General features: G+C 40.6%; 1 protein-coding gene across 1 annotated transcript in view; it reads left to right on the top strand.

Annotated features, from left to right (window-relative positions):
• The window catches only part of wwc1 (WW and C2 domain containing 1), a 47,729-nt gene that overhangs the window by 23,377 nt on the left and 7,440 nt on the right, over positions 1-16,912 (top strand). Inside the window, exons 7-21 of the mRNA XM_067491688.1 lie at positions 2,378-2,524; positions 3,234-3,304; positions 3,681-3,926; positions 6,383-6,472; positions 8,482-9,134; positions 11,134-11,251; positions 11,389-11,559; positions 11,867-12,059; positions 12,792-12,932; positions 13,231-13,280; positions 14,062-14,218; positions 14,642-14,809; positions 14,917-15,009; positions 16,346-16,576; positions 16,734-16,852. Of these exons, the coding sequence (XP_067347789.1) occupies positions 2,378-2,524; positions 3,234-3,304; positions 3,681-3,926; positions 6,383-6,472; positions 8,482-9,134; positions 11,134-11,251; positions 11,389-11,559; positions 11,867-12,059; positions 12,792-12,932; positions 13,231-13,280; positions 14,062-14,218; positions 14,642-14,809; positions 14,917-15,009; positions 16,346-16,576; positions 16,734-16,852 (2,648 nt within the window). The remainder of the gene's footprint in view (positions 1-2,377; positions 2,525-3,233; positions 3,305-3,680; positions 3,927-6,382; positions 6,473-8,481; positions 9,135-11,133; positions 11,252-11,388; positions 11,560-11,866; positions 12,060-12,791; positions 12,933-13,230; positions 13,281-14,061; positions 14,219-14,641; positions 14,810-14,916; positions 15,010-16,345; positions 16,577-16,733; positions 16,853-16,912) is intronic.

The raw sequence follows: 16,912 nt of genomic DNA on the forward strand, positions 1-16,912 counted from the left end.
CACTCCCACCATCTTTAATTGTCTGTGACAGCTTCACAGCACAGTGTTAACTCATCCATATTTCCACTGTGGCTGCAGCAAGTGTTAAAGCTGCATGATGAGCCTTGTAGTCCCAGGCTGCAGGTGTACAGTGTGTTAACCTGCAGGACAGCAGTGGGCATGGAATCCGATGGATTTGAGGTTAAAAGATGATAAATCATTATTATCTTCACGTTCAAGTTTAAATATTACAGTCCTTATAGTCCCAGTACAGATGTACATATGTTTTCACACACAGAGCTCAAACAAGCGCTGCACACCTGCCTACGTATTAATCACATAATGTACAAAAAATAGATCTCTAAAATAGATCTTTATTTTGCGTTATTTCAGACTTCAGTTTTCTGATCGTTGACAATATTCATACACACACCCACATACATACATATAGGTTTAAAAATATCAGGTGTTATCAGTAAAAATCTGGCTGCAGATATGTTTGGTTCATATTGGTTTGGAGGTTGAGGGATGAAAATGTGCTCAATAATACATAATCCATCTCTGCCTCCCTCTCTCCCCCTAACCATCTGCAGCTGTCAGCTCAGTCTGTGAGTTTGGCTTTTCGCGGTGTGTGTGTGTGTATGTGTGTGTGTGTGTGCATGCCTGTGAATCTACTGAATGCTTGTATGGTTGTAAGTGTCTTTCTGCATGTCGACATGTACACAAGTCATATGCAGAATTTTTATTGTATGTTTGATTCAAGTCAGATCGACAGCCAGTGAAATGGAAAGAAGTGTAGAATATTTAAACAGTCACAATTTACTGACAGCTGCAGCACAGGGCTGAAAGAGTCAGACACTGAACATTGCTAGTATTAGCTTCTTCACTGTGAGGGTGGATTGGTTGGGCAGAAAAAGACAGTTGTCACAACTAAACCAAAAGAGGCCCATTAAACCTTCATGGATAAAGATGATATGAATAAGATGATAAAATGTCATTTTACGGATAGTTCAACTGTGCCTCATTTTCTACTATCTGCCTTTGTCATTTACACCAGAAATACTTCAGTTGTAAACAAATCTAGATTAAAGTTTCAACTCAAAACAAAACTCTGAGACTAAAAGGACAATTGATAAATGTGGATGGTGTGGATTTACTCTAAAGCCATTAAAGAGCACGTGAAGTGGAAAAACATCTGCTTCATTTCAGATATAATCCAAACCCATATCTTTGGCAGTCATGTGGAGCTTCGTGCCCAAACATTGCTGCTGTAAGTCGGGGTTCAGCAAGAAACTCTGCCTGTAGGAGCGTGTTTGTGCAGACGGTGCATCATCCAAACCCTAACACCAATGTTATCACAGTGGTGTGTTATTTTTCTGCCCCATCTGAAAAGCAAAGATAAGGTTCCATTCCACTGCGGGCTTCCAAATTAACCGCAGAGTCATATTAATATATTATATTAGAGATTAATCACGGCCATTGAGGTGAAAGTGTCACTGCAGCAGCCTCGTCTGCTACTGCAATACTGTAACGCACAACGTGCAGGAGGTTTTCTCTTTCGTGTCATCACTTTAAAGGTCCTCTTAGTCCTACGCACACTACACTTCTTTCATGAAGTAAAAGGTCAGAATTCAAAGGCCACCATCATTGATTGCAGATGATGATTCTCTGTAGCAGAAATTTTCAGCCTGACAAAGTGAGACACTCAGGATAAGGACAAAGTCTTATGTTGGCATCACTTCAGTGATTTGGCTGCAGGGAACAGCATTTTTTGTAACTTGTATTTTAAATTAGCCGAATTAGGTTATTGCAGTTCCTGTTTCTAGCTCCATCATTGATGCACAGAGAAATAAAACTGGACTGTGTGACAAGGAAAATGTAAAAACCTGATGGTTTTTAGTCACGTTGTGCAGTGGTAGGTCATATCTTTTTTATATCTGGGCATAATTATGGGCACTTATTTACAGTGGACACTTGACATGTATGTTTGTGTTCACAATGAATGTAGCAATTACTCTGAAAAGTCTCCGTGAGTTGTTTCACAGCCACTACTCCATCTGTTGATTGTGTTGTTAATGATGACGAGCCGACAGTCGACCTACAGTAACAACTAATAGCCTGTTGTTTTACGAACCCATGTATTCACCTGCCCGAAGTAGATTTGTCTCAAATCCCACCCCACCAGGTGTGGCCCCATCCAGCCACCAAGGTCGACCATGGTGTGCTGGTGCCGAGCTCGGATAAAAATGGGTGGGTTGCGGCAGGAAGGGCTGAAGGGACAAGCCGAAAGCTGTTGTATGTTTGTTACTGCTGAAGTGTCCCTGTTATTGTCCTGTTATACTGAAGTGTCCCAGGTCATTTATGTTGTGATTTGTGTCCTCGTGTTTTGTTTGTTCAGAAACTGGCGGTGTTGAAGGATGGTTTTCAGCTGGACTCGGGCTCCCAGCAGGAGCTGTGGGGCAGCACCCCTTCGCTCGCCAACTCTGAGCTGTCCATCCCTCGGCTGTACTCCGATACTGGCTCCCAGACTGACGTCCCTGCTGAGGTGAGCCCCACAGACAGCGTTAGCAAAGGCCGCTCCAATCAAACAGATAAAAACAGGATTGGCTGCTGTGTCCTTTATTTATCTTTGGAACAGAATCAGCAGATAAAGATAAACCCCTTGCTGACCTTGCAAAACCCTAACTTGGTGTCAAACCTTAATGTTAACCTTAAAGTATAAAGCAGTGATTTTAAAGCTATCAAAGTTTGGATGTTTGCAATATATGGTTTTTAGTTTTTTTATAATTATAATTTTGGCAATTTTGCAATAAATTTGCTTGGAAAAAACTTTTTAAATCATTGTTTGTTTTAAGACAAAATTATCACACAATTAAAAGTCTAAAGGAAAATGTCTTAATATCTGATTTAGTATTGGTGCCCTCACTAAAAGTATAAACTTTAGTAGTATCTACTTTGAGTTATTACTTAGGGTGGCTAAAATTATGATTGTTGTTTTATTTGTCAGTTAATTTCAAGATTAATCAGTTGTTTCATGTATATCTAAGCACAAATAGTCAAAAATATATATCCACAGCCAAAGGTTATTTCATTTTACAGTTTTCTCTTAGTCATCATAGTTAAGTTATGAATATGAAACTTATGAATGAACATAACAGTTGCAACATATGCTATTTACATTCTTAGAATGAAAAATATCTTCCAAAAACTTGTCATGATATATCAATGAAGTGATGTTTTGTTTTTGACATTAGTTCATGACCAGCAACAACAAACTGGCAGAGAAGGTTCGTCTGAGTCTGAAGTACGCGGAAGCAAAGAGAAGGTAGGCGTGACTTTGTCTGAGAGTGTGTGCGTGCGCGTGTGTGTGTGTGTGTGTGTGTGTGTGTGTGTGTGTGTGTGCTCGTCTCTATGGAGTAACTGTCATGCATTTTACTATTAACATTACGTATGTCTTTTAGAATGTCTATTTTTCATTAGCTGTTGTTTAGTCTTGTGTGTTCTGTCGCAGGCCATAAAGGATCATGCTGCTTTAAGGGCAGATATCTTGCATAGGGTTATTTATGTGTGGGGATTAAGTTTTTCTCATTTCTTCATTTACAGACTTTTCATAATTTCTAACAATCGGTGCAATACATTTAATTATGGTTCAGTGAGTTCAGTTTCTCCCCTTTGTCTTCCTTTGTCTTTACTCTCCCCAGAATCGCCACCATCGAGGTGCAGATCGCCAAACTGGACAGCGAGGCATGGCCGGGGTTGCTGGACCCTGAGCGAGACCGGCTCATACTCATCAATGAGAAGGAGGAGCTGCTCAAAGAGCTTCAGTACGTCAGCCCGCGGCATCGTCTGGAGCCCAATGATGCAGAGAAGCTGGAGTCCGAAAAAAAGCGTCTGGAAAGAGACCTGCAGGCAGCCAGAGACAACCAGAGCAAGGCACTGACTGAGAGGTAAGTGGGAGCCTGGAATGCTGGAATAAACCTTTATTAAAGAACCATTTTAGTAACTTTTTTTTTAATGAATGACATTTTTAAACTATCCTCTTTCAGACAATAAAACCAGCTAGAAATGACTCCTGTTTAGTGTCAGTCAGTCTGTCTGCTACCTTGGTCAGCTTCGACTGTGCATTGCAACCAAATTAGCTGGACGCCACAGGACTGGGTGAAACATTTCTTCATTTCATGACACTTCCATAACTAAAATATTCCACCCAATGCTAAGTGTTGGCCCAATTCTATCCGGGATCATGTAGGTGCACAGTTGATTGCTGTACAAAGTTATAGTGATTCAGAGAACATTTTAAAAAATTCTTCCAGATGATTTTTGAATGACAACAGTGTCTACAGCACAGAATAAACTAATCCAGGTTGCAGGTTTTCAGACATAAAACATGAGTAGAGACAATTCCCTGTTGGTTCAATGTCTGTATAGATATTGTTAAAACCGAAACAACTGAACCATATACAATAATTCATTCATAGATCACTAATTAGACATTAAATTAGTCAAAACTGTTGGGACTTGTCCTTGACTTCACTTTATTAGCACAATATACAAGACAGGATAACAGTAAGAAGAAAGTTGTGCAGGAGACGAGCACCGAATGGCTGGTTAGTGAATAGCATATCACCAAGCAATGCTTCAAAATGTAGTAATTATTACAATAAATGAGAATTTTTCTACAGCTTCCCGAAAAAAGCAGAAATAATTGGAATCCTTGGATCATTAGAAGATCTCGGCTCTGCTAGTGCTTACAGTGAGAACATTTCTCCGTATTAATTGTTGGAGCATATATTTTTGTTTAAAAAGTAAATTTTGGAGCTCACAGCCACATCCTCAGAGTTTCCCTGTGCTGATTGTCAAGGCTTCGTCAATTATTTGAGTTACAATTCAACAGCTGTTGTGATATTTTAATTTGACTTTTTCAAATTGGCATTTGGATGTAAAAGAGACATTTTCCAGCTCTACCCTATGCTCCTTCTGTGCTTGCTCTCCTAAGTCTCCTTTCTGCTTTCCAAAATTGCACCAGGCAGAAAACCACAACCACCATGATCCTGCATATCTCTCTCTCTCTCTCTCTCTCTCTCTCTCTCTCTCTCTCTCTCTCTCTCTCTCTCTCTCTCTCTCTCTCTCTCTCTCTCTCTCTCTCTCTCTCTCTCTCTCTCTCTCTCTCTCTCTCTCTCTCTCCCCCTCTCCCCCTCTCCCCCTCCCTCCCTCCCCCCGTCTCTGACAGGACTCTTGTTGTTCTGTGTTCAGGTCAGACTCTACCTGAGCTCAGTCTCCCTTTGTGTCTCGTCTCCTGTTTCTGTAACCTAAGAGGCTGCAGAGACGGGTCACAAAAGAGACCTCTTGTAGGCTACCTACACACACGAACACACACACTTTGACACAATAAATTGCATTCATTGTCTGCAGCTTCTGCATATGTTAAAATTCACGGATTTTGAATCAGGAGCTTTGAGTCTAACAAGCTTGTAATTCATACTTAGGTGTTTAAAGGCTGTATTTGCCAATGCAGATGCAGCTTTTAGTGTTTTCCTGTGTTTTCATGAGAAATACAAAGTATGCAAGTAAGCTACAGATGTAGTTGGATGCAAAAGTTTCCAACCCTTTATTTGGATGCTCCTTCATCAAAAATGATAGTTGATTTTAAGTAATTTATCAAGGGGACTATGAACTTTTGCAGTGATAGAATTTTGTACACCTAAACTCTAACTCTTTCACAAGATCCAAGCTTAGTCTTTCTGAATTTACTTTAGATTCTCTAGCTATATTGATGCAAACCTGAGATATGTGACCATCTAGAGAGACTCGACCAAACTGAATTGAGTAGCATTTGGACATCGTCCAAGTTGTATCACTTAAGGGAAAACCTCTATTCACGTTCAAGGTATCATTTAAAAGTTTGTGTAGACGTGATCATGTGAGGTTTGATATCTGCAGTATACAAACATCTTCTTTTCTTATTTTAAAGAAACCAACTATATTTTCTACAATGCAACTGTACTCACCACACTAGAACCACAAGGAGCTGGTTGACACACGCGTGTGCACACACACAAGCTGTTTGTAACTGGATCAAAGACTTCCCCTTTTTTTTGGATATGAACAGCTGTATTGGACTGGTTTCCCCCAAACAAAGCTCACACAAACCGGTGACAGCGATGTCACCTGTACACAAAGCAGTGTCTCACAATGGACGCTTTTATCACATTTGTTAACTTGTTTCAATTGCTCACACCTCCAGCCATAGCAAAGATGGAGGATAATGTTCAGTGTCTTTCTTTTATCTTGCTGAAGTTGAAGGTAACTCATAATCAGCCTCGAAACATCTCCCAAACTCACTTAGGATTTGAAAAAAACATTCAACTAATTTCAATTTTTTATTTTTTATTTTAAATTTTAGGCTGCGGCTTCATTGCAAGAGGAACACGCTCGTCAGGGAGCTGGAGGAGATGGTTCGACTGGCCTCATCCCTACATACTCAGCTTAAAAGGTTTGTTCATCTAAGGAATTGTTTTTGATTTCCAGCAGTGTGGTGGACAACATGGTGCTTTATGTTGTCTATCTAGTATAGATGGAAAGTTTTAAGTACATAAAAAGACTTAACTTTTTAGACTTAAAAGTTCTCGTTTTAGACCTTAAGAGTAGAAAAAAAAGAAAAATGAGAATTCCCAGTTTGAAGACCTGTTATCTTCAGGCAGTTTATGAATATGCTCTATATGTTCAGTGTGGGTTTTTATACGTCTTTCTGAGATTGAGTTCTGTTGCTCAAAACCACAACGAAGCCACACAAAAACCCAACAAAGAGACTTAGAGCCACAAAAAAAGAGATAGACAGACAGAACCACCTCCAAGGGGGTTCAAAGCCGCAACAAAGACTGAAACCCCAATCAAAGAGACTTAAAACTACCCCAGACTCAAAACCACCCCAGAGACTCAACAGTATGATCAAAACTCTTGTAGTTTGGCTGATTTCCTACACAGCTGTTGAATGGAAGATGATTTACTGATTAAAGCTCATTGAGTTTTTATATTCAAAGCAGTCACTTCAGAGCAGCATCTTTGAAGTGCAGATAGAGGCAGAGAACGTTGGTGTGATTAATATATATTAAAACTCTTAATGACCAAACATTTACAGGAGATGAAAGTCTGGTCTCCTCATCCTTCCTATATTAGCCACAAACTCTTGGCAAATCAAAATTTTCAACCCAGCACACACACAAAAGTGACGTTTTGATGAGATGATGCAAGTGTGCTGTAAGAACTTTACGCTCTAAAAAATCATTAAACTTTCACCTTCCTGGTTCTTAACTCCAGCGGTTATAACCTACAAATTGCGTGTGTGTCTCCCGTCTCACAGTTTGTTTATCCTGTCTGTCCTCCTAGTGTGATGGACATGAAGCAACTCAATGATTATGCGTCTAATGATTCACTCTTTAATTAAAGGAGCGTTTCTATAGAGTCAGGAGTGTGTTTCAAGTTTTCAAGATCATAGGAGTTAAATACTATTTTGAGTCATAGATATCCAAACCACTGAACCACTGAAAATAAAGAAGAGGTAGCAGGAAGGAAAGATGATGGAGTTGTGCAGATGAGGGCAAAATGTGAGAGGAAATAGGAATCAGTCTGTGAAGAAGATGAAAGTCTGCCTGCGGTTTGGCCTTCAGCTCTGTGCACCATGCAGCTTTCTTCTTTTTGCCTTCTTACGAGCAAATACACCATTTACACCGTATATTTCAGAGCGCTTAAATATACACTCATTGGTCACTTTATTAGGCACACCTCTACTATAAGGCCACCTCATTCATTTCAAATTGATTTTAAATTGGGGGGCCAAAAAATTAAAACCACCTCTTCTCGTAATGAACTCCAATATGACTATATCCATTATGACCTCAATAATAAACAGAGAATAGGATTATCACCCTTTTTACAGTTTCAAGTTTAATTCATGGCAGAGCTGCTGTAAGCTGCAGCTTTTAAAACGATCGTTGTTAATAAACCACTGTATTTTCTGAGTGGTTACAGTTCCTGCATCGATGGCACAAAAACCTTTTCAGTACAAATCTTAGAATTTTAGAGAATTTTTATATAAGCGAGAGAGAGAGAGAGAGAGAGGAGAGAGAGTTTTGGTTTGTGCAAGTGATGTCAATTTCAACTGGTTAATCCATCCATCAAATGTCGTCGGTTATTAGAATTGTTGAAGTCCTGAAAAATTATAATTTTTAAGGCATATTGATTGTAGTTACATTTATTAAACTTTACTGACTGTAGGGAAAGGTTAATTATTATTTTAATAACTGTAAAGTCAAACAATTGCGGTTAGTTCCACTTTAATGTTTTTTCCAAATTATTATCACTCTTCAATTCACAAACCCAAATGATTCTTCTCCTGAGGTCCCAGCGCTTTGTGCTGCTGTGTGAGATTTAGACTCTGAAATCTTGAAAACAACAAATGGGAACAAAAAGTCTTCTTTGTTTTGTCCCCCCTCTCCTGTCCAGCCTCTCTGCGAGCACCCTGTCCTGTTCGTCCGGCAGCAGTCGAGGCTCTCTGACGTCCAGCCGTTGCTCGCTGGCCACCACGTCCAGCATGGGCTCCACCTCCTCGCTTAGCTTCACCGACATCTACCTGGACCAGCCTGAGCTGGCTGATTTGGACTTCCAGAACAAGCTGGACAGCCTTCTGCAGGACGGTGGCCAGGGGGGCTATCGCCCTTCTAGCTCCATCACCACCATACATGAACATGAAGTGGTAACAGTCTCCGCTGGGAGCGATGCTGGGAGATCTGAAGGCAAGACAATAGGAGTGCTAGGAGAAATAGGAGTTGCAGGAGGAGGAGGTGGTGGAGTGGAGTCGTCTAGGGTCCAGGCCCTCAAACTTTCAGAAACCCCTCGCTCTATGAGCTCTTTATCCCCTCGGTCATCTCTTTCCTCACTGTCTCCACCGTGCTCACCCCTGGTCACAGAAACTACCTTTCTCTCTGGTGAGACATTCACCGGCCAGACTGGGTCTGGGGGATTAGGCCTGGATTTGGAGCTCCACAGTAGACTGGCAGAGCTAGAGCTGAGCCTGGCCTCTCATGGGGAGCAGCAAGCGGACCACGCTGGTCCAGGTGGGCTAGAGGAAAAGCAGAAACGTGGAGAAGAGGTTAAAGGTAAAAAGGAAAATGTTATTCTGTATCTTCTACACTCACGATGTTCGAACACAATAGATTTTACAGTGGAAATGTCGTTGAGTTAAGAGAAATTATGTGGCATCTTCATAAAAGGGTATTTCAGTCCTATGTGGTACGTAGTTGAAAATGAGCAAAAATATTAACACATATACTTTTTTTTGGCAAAGAATGGAGCTTCACCGCACAGAACAACAAGCTAATCCAGGTTGCTCACTGACAGTTTATTGGTTTTACTGTCTGTATGGGGATTTTGAAAACAGCACCCTGAAAAAAAGCCTATAATTATAAAAGTAAGTTATAAAATCACTCTGTGTTGGAGTGAAATGTGCCTCACAGCCTCAGCAGTATTTTCCAAACTATCTGCAAACTAAACCTGCAAGAGAGTTTCAGTCTCTAAGCCTCAAAGCAATCACGTCACATCTCAGCAGTGAGACTATTTTTGCATAATAACCCAGGAGGGCTGCAGGGAAATGAGTGAAATGATAGTCCCAGTTAATAACATGAGAGTGATAATCGTGATGAATTATCTGCAATTAAATAAAAGGGCAATAAGAGGGAGTAAGAGAGGAGGCAATAGCAGGAGGCAACTGAAATGCTGGTGATGCAACACCTTTCTCTCTGATACACTAGACGTCCCAGGAAACACTCCAACTTCATTTGAAAGCAGGATACGAGGAATGTGTGCACGGAGAAATGTAATAAGTGTGTGTGTGTGAAACCTGACTGCTGGTGGGAGCAGTGTGGGGAGAGGAGGTGAAGGCTACGAAGGTATTTGCTTACAGCTGCTGGATCACATTTGTGTGTGTGTGTTTGATCTGTGTGAACTGCTGTTGGAATCTTATCTCTGGGCCGTTTGACATTTTTATTACCTGTCCTTGTTATAGATAAGTGTTGTTCAAAACTGTCAGGGTAAAAAAAAGCAGAGGTAAAACAACGTTAATTTACAGCTTTGATTGCTTCTACTATTTAAAATTGTTACGATGTCTTCTGTTTATCGTAGGAAAATGAATATTTTAGCATTTTGAGGCTTTGGGTTGGACAAACAACACATTACAAGTAGTCAAAGCAGCCGTGAACAGTTTCTGTTTGGAGCACATCAGTAAGTGTTGTACTTTGTGTTGTGAGTGCTGTTCTTCCATAATTAAAACAATTATGTGTTGCAGCATTAAAAACGTTGGTAGTGAAGGGGGGGGATGAAGTTTGGCTTTGAACGTGCTCCAGGTGAATGTGAGTGCAGCTCTTGTTGCAGCCATGGGTGAAAGGTGGATGCAGTGTCTGGTTTCCTGTTCACTCTCTGTCTCTAATGGTCAGGGCTGATATTACCAGTATTAACAGTATCTGCATTTTATTTTCTGAAGCGTCTGACTGGGACCTGATGCTTCTCACTGCACTTTTACCAATATGCCCAACTGAAGAAATCCGTTTAATTTCTCATGTATCTTGTCTCCCTGCTGTGTCTGGCAGTAGTTAAAGAACATTTACTTTTCTGACCTGGTTTCCTGTGAAAGCAAGCCTCTCTCTGAACTCTTCATTCTCCTTTTGTACTCTTCCTCTCTAACATAAAGCCTGCAGAGTACTTCAATAATCCACTTACCAAGCTTGTTTTTCTCCCTTGGCTCATAACAAAAAAAGATAAAGGTGAATTGAACTGAACCGAATTGAATTTAACCGCGTGTTCTGTTTTAGTGAGTGTTTCTGGCAGCAGGATTGGGTCAAAATAAACTAGAGTGACATTAGCAGCATCCAGCAGTGTGTTTAGCAGCATTTGGAGAACAGTGGAGCTTTATATCACAGAAGAATAAGATCTGAATTTGAACACGCAATACTTGTTTGGCAGATGCAGATGGGATTTGTTGACAGTAAAATTAACAGTATTAATAAGACTTGTGCTTTAAAATAAGAGACCCTCCCACAAAAAAACCTAACTTTAATGTACACATTTGGTATGTTTACCTTGTTTTTGTGGTCCTGTATTTAGATTCAGCTCCTCAGCTTCGGGGGATTGGAGCAGGGCCAAAGAAGATTGGCGTGACCTCAGCAGTGTCTGACGAGTCTGTAGCGGGTGATAGTGGAGTGTACGAACCGTTGGAGCGCAGGTACAAAGAATTTCCGAGTGGCAAACCTTTTTCTGCCATCGCTATATATATGTACACAGTGAAAATAAACATCTGAAGTCGTATGTTAGTTTCAGGTTATTTGATATTACACTCAGAAATGTGTGTGGTTTCTCCAGGCCGGGTCTTCCTGCAGATGTCCTCCTGGGCTCCTATGAGGAGAGGATGGCACCAGGCTGCTCTCAGGTGCAGCTCGGCTTTCGCTACGAGTCCAGAGATCAACACTTCACTGTCTATATCATGCAGCTGTCCAACTGCAGTGTCCTCTGTCTGGCAGCAGATCAGAAAATGTATGTCCTCTTTCTACTGTTTATAACTGATCTTTACACTGATCTCCTACAACAGCTGTGTTTTACTTGTAACACCCATATTTCTATGGCTTTGTTCATCACCAGTAGCATAAAAACCTCAGAAGGAATAAAAACCTCAGGGAAATATAAGGAGTCATGTCCAGTGTTCAGTCACGATATCAGTCAAAGTACTATCATCTGGTTTATATACTGAACCATTTTACCACGGTGTCAGTATTCATTCAGTGAAGTTAAATTAAAACGTCGCGTAACCAACCTGCGACACCTGTACCTGTGTGTCCCACAGTCATGTACGTGTCGCCGTGCTGCCCTGTGTGGAGGCCACTCGCTGCCTCTTTCGAACACGTGGCTCCCTGCCCCAGGACATTTTACAGGTCAATGAGGTGTTCGGCATGCAGATATCCCACAGTGTTCTGCGGCAGAAGACCCTGAGGGTGGATGTCTGCAACACCAGCAAGTCGGGCCACGAAGAGTGTCTGGTCAGTAGGGTTTGTTTGTTTGTTTGTTTGTTTTGTTGTTTCTTCTGTGTGCATCAACATGGAGCGGTTGTTTTTTATTGATTTATTTTAATCTCAATAATGCTGTCTGAGTCCTTTTTTAGTTACATTAATAGTCAGAGATGATGTCCAAATATAATGATCCCAATAATAATACGTTTTGAAGCAGTTTTGAAGCCTTTTTTTTTTTTTTTTTTTTTTAAATCATTATTTTACTTTATAGCAGATCAGCAGGGAACTACGTACATTCACTCAACCAAACCAGAGGATGGTGTTGTACTTTTTACCCACCTAGATTTATATAACAGCATTAGTTATTTTTGCAGGTGTTGATTCCTTTTTTAAAAAAAAACAAAAACAAATAAAAGCTGAAGTATTAGTATCAGTACATAAAGTTGTTTAAATTAGCTCTATTTTTACCTTCAGCTTTCGTGCTTGTGTACTGAGATCACTATCGGTGTAAAGAAACTCAGGATCAACATTTAAAAGATGTATGAAGAAGCTGTTAATCCACATTCTAGTATGAAATCTATGCTAAAGATAAAAATAAAAAACCTAGCAGCAGCACAAAGTACTTCAGAGACAAAAAAAAGGGGTCGAGATGAGGGGTAACATCTTCTCAGGAGATGCTGTAAATTGAGACCAAACATTTTTGTCTCCTTTCTGTTAACATATTTCTCCATCTTGGCCCTTTCTCCCATCTCCTCCGTTCAGGCGGGAGCCCAGATCAGCCTGGCTGACATCAGCTGTTCGGAGGAGAGATGCACCAAGTGGTACAACCTGCTGAGCCATGCCTACATGCCGGATATCAACAACAAGGACAAAGAGAACAGAGCAGCAGGCAGCACTGACAGGGTACAGAGGGGGGAGACACTGTCACCCAGTGGGCGCTGATACTTTGAAGGACATAGTGATGAGTAGAAAGGAAAATCAGCATTAAATACAGCTTAGAAACAAGGGAAAAATGTACAACGAGCCTTAAGCTTAGAGCTGTATGTAAGTGCACCTCACCTTGTTGATTTGTTTGATTCAGGCAAGAGGTTGGTTGCGGTTTCACAGTTTAAAAAAATACACGATGGTTAAATAAAAGAACAGAAGAACAGAAGAAAAACAGTTTTGTTTGGTCATGGTGTGTGTGTGTTTTGTCTTTCAGACTCGTGTTCCTAACAGTGACAGAGTTGGACGTCCTGATGTCGATGAGTGGCGAGTATTTCTTCATCCCATTGTTTTTGCTGATTCCACCCTTCGGCTCTGTTTTTGGCTGTTTGTTGTTGTCTTGTTGGTGTCAGTATAATTCAGCCTTAGAGAATATCATTAAAGCAGTCGTGGTAACGGCACCTTTATGTCCGTTTCTACTAATTAACTTATCCAAATGACAATAAAACAAAATATTCTCACTTATGGGAAAACAACCTGATTAACATACACAGGTATTTTCTTCTGCTTCAGTTCATTTGAGATGATAAAGCTGCCTGCAGGTCCACTAAACAAACATGTCCTCTGATTTGGGCTACGAAAAATAAAATGTCTGAGCTGAAACAGAGAGTGATCAGTTGGTACAGTCCAAGTACTCTAGTGATATGTTTAGTTCAGAGGGTACCAGGTGAGCTGGATGTGACTAAAAGAACAGTCAGTAACCGTGTGAACATCTGTGCAGTAATAAACACATGAATACACAGACAGATGCTACCTGAGATTCAGCCTTCGAATAAAGCTGCTTGTATTTCAGATAAAGTTTGTTCCAAACAGCCTAAAGAGGGGCTGATGTCTTCAGCTGTTTTTTATTGGATAAACCATGGGTCTTTTTACCAAATGTATTGGATGGAATTTTAAGTACTGTACATAGTGAGTGACCAAAGAAATAGAATAAAGAACTTTTTCAGAAAAAGTAATGAAATCTTTGCTTATCGCACCCAAAATATTATCAGAGGGGAGACGTAACGGTATGTTGATCTTGTTCTGTGTCACTGTTGTTAATTGTCAGGCATGCTGGCTCACTAGAGGCCGACATATTTGATGATGAAGATGGTGTGGAGCGTGAGTACGAGGAAGACTTCTATCCTGAGAGCAGCCAATGGGCAGCAGAAGAAGAAGAGAAGGTGACGAAACCTGCGGCACCAGCAGCAGCTATCGCAGAGAAGGTAGAAAGAAGATTCAGTGACCTTCTTTTTAACTGGATGAAATGAACGAGCAGCTACAATGGATAATAATAATTCTCACGTTTGGAGATCAGTACTCTGGAACCACAAAGCTCAGAAAATGCAGTATACTATATGGCTACAAAGCCCTTATTGATCTTATGTGATTGTTATTTCAGTTCATATTGGTTTTATTATTGTTCTTAGTGCAGAAGTCAAAGACAGTAAGATCTTAAGTTAATTGAAGCAGCTTTGAAACATTAAAACTGTCCGTATTTTCTCCTGTCTTTTGATTAGTTGATAACATTTTCACTTTTAGATTTCTTACAAGGTTATCGTTTACATTTTGTCCATATTTTAGACAGTAAAATGCTTGTAGTGACGTTTCTTTGCCTCTCTCTTAATTGTATCATATTTTTCTTATAGGTGAACAAGGAAACGAGTATGGATGGCTTGCCATCATCCCACCACTGCTCTGTTCGGCCCAAAGAGCGGCGCCCAGATGTCCGCCAGCAGAACCCTTTTATGAGAGGGAACACCATCATCCGCTCCAAGACCTTCTCCCCTGGACCTCAGAGCCAGTACATCTGCAGGGTAATTGAAATTCACAGATACCACAGTAAAACATATCATCAGCACATCTGACTGAGAAAAACAGACAGTTTGTCTCCAGCGATCCCCTTGTTCTCTTTTCTTTTCAGATTAACCGCAGTGACAGCGACAGCTCCACCCTCTCCAAGAAGTCTCCGTTTGTAAGAAATGCTTCAGAGAGACGCAGCATGCGCATGAAGAAGGTAACGATTTGTTTGTCTCCTGCTCACTTTCTTACTCATGGTAACAAATACTAGTGCAGTTTATTTTGAGACTACTACCTAATATTTTCCTTTCCTGTTTTACTTCATACTACTTTATACATGACTTTCTTTAGCCCTTTTCTTAGTATAAAGCACTTAAAAAGTTGGAGCCATTTTTGTATTTCTCTCCTTCTGCATAAATTTGACCTTAAACATATTACATTTTGCAGACAAGTCCTAAAAATAGACAAAGGGAACCCAGTTATACAAGTGACTCGATTTCATTCCTTTAATGAGATGTGGCTCCTAAACACTGGTTGCACCATGAAAAAGGTTCAAGTTCATTGTGACTTGAAATAGCTTGAGGCAATTTTTATTATTGTATATTTTAAATATATATTGTGTAAATGTGGTGTTGTTGTTGTTGTTGTTGTTGTTGTTGTAAAGCATCTGTAATTTAACTTCTGTTTCCTTCCCTGTCAGACCATCGACTGGTGCAAGACCAGAAAATGCTTTAAAAACAAATTATTTAAAATCAATAAAAGAAACACATTTCTTTGGTCCCTCTGGCCAACAAGGTCTGAATGACTTATGATTAAAATCTAATTCTGTTGAGACAAACACTAGTCCAGTGTGTAGGCTATAAAAGCATGTATCAGTAGCTGTGTGTCTTTTTCCATTCTCGTGAGACGCGCAGAAAGCTTATTTGCATTTTTGGAGTCTTAAAGCCTCCCAATGACTCCCAGTAAAGTGATTCTTAATATTTAATAACTGTTTGAATCTTTAATGCAGCTCTGACATTTGCCAGCTTCTATTAATTTAGAGACAGACAGCAAAATCTTCCTCAGTGGGGTCTCCTGGGGCTTAACAACGTCCAGAAATTCTCACCCACCCACACAAACGCAAGAATGTATTTGAAAATACCTCAGGGTTTTACTGTACACTTAGGTAAAGCCCCTTTTGCGATCTGGAAAACATTACTACTTCTATTAAAGTCGTAGCTTGTTGGCTTTCAGTTATGCTGTAGTTGTCTGTTATACAATTGTTGGTTAATGTAACAGTATTTGCAAAACTGCAATATTTATTCGATAAAAACATTCCAATTTTTAGGGCTCTTCTATGACCGTAAATTAAATATCTTTAAATTTTGGTTAGAAAGTTTGTTAGGTCAAATAAGGCAACTACAGACATTACAGTGGATTCTGGGAACTTGTGATGGCCACTTTTCACCGTTTCCTGATATTTTTGCATCCAAACATTTAATCACTAATCATAATATTTTGTGGCAGCCATAAAGTTTTTGTTCTACCTCTGCCCTTCCCCATCTTCTCTTTAGCCTCCTGTGCAGGTGAAAGGTCTGGACGGTCTGCTGCGGACATCCCTGGACCTGGAGTTGGACCTGCAGGTCTCTCGGACGCGGCAGGCCCGGCTGGCACAGGAGCTGCGAGTGCTACGGGAGCTGAAGGCTCAACTTGAGAAGGCAAGGCAGCAGGGCCAGAGAGAGCTGCCCGCCTGGGTCCAAGAAGATGAACGCTTCCGTCTCCTCCTCAAGCAGGCTGAGAAACAGGTGAATGAACATCCAAGAGCAAATCAGTCCACTCAAACTAAGGTTTCTTAGAATTAGTTCTTTAACAAACGTTTTTTTTTTTTTTTCTTAACTGCAACAGAAGAAGCACAGAGTTTACTGTCTGTGAACAAATGTCTTTGCTCATTGTCCTGTTCAGACTCAACAAGAGCAGCTGCAGGAGAAACGGGTGGAGAAGATGATGAGGGCAGCAGCCAAGGACGTCCACAAGATCAGGGGCCAGAGCCGCAAAGAAGTCCCCGAGGTCCAGACCTTCAGGTAGAACAAACATCAGCTCAGGGCCATCAAGAGGAGCATTGTGGCAAACTTTAGTTCATT

Source organism: Channa argus, chromosome 22 (genome assembly GCF_033026475.1).
Source record: "Channa argus isolate prfri chromosome 22, Channa argus male v1.0, whole genome shotgun sequence".
NCBI lineage: Eukaryota > Metazoa > Chordata > Actinopteri > Anabantiformes > Channidae > Channa > Channa argus.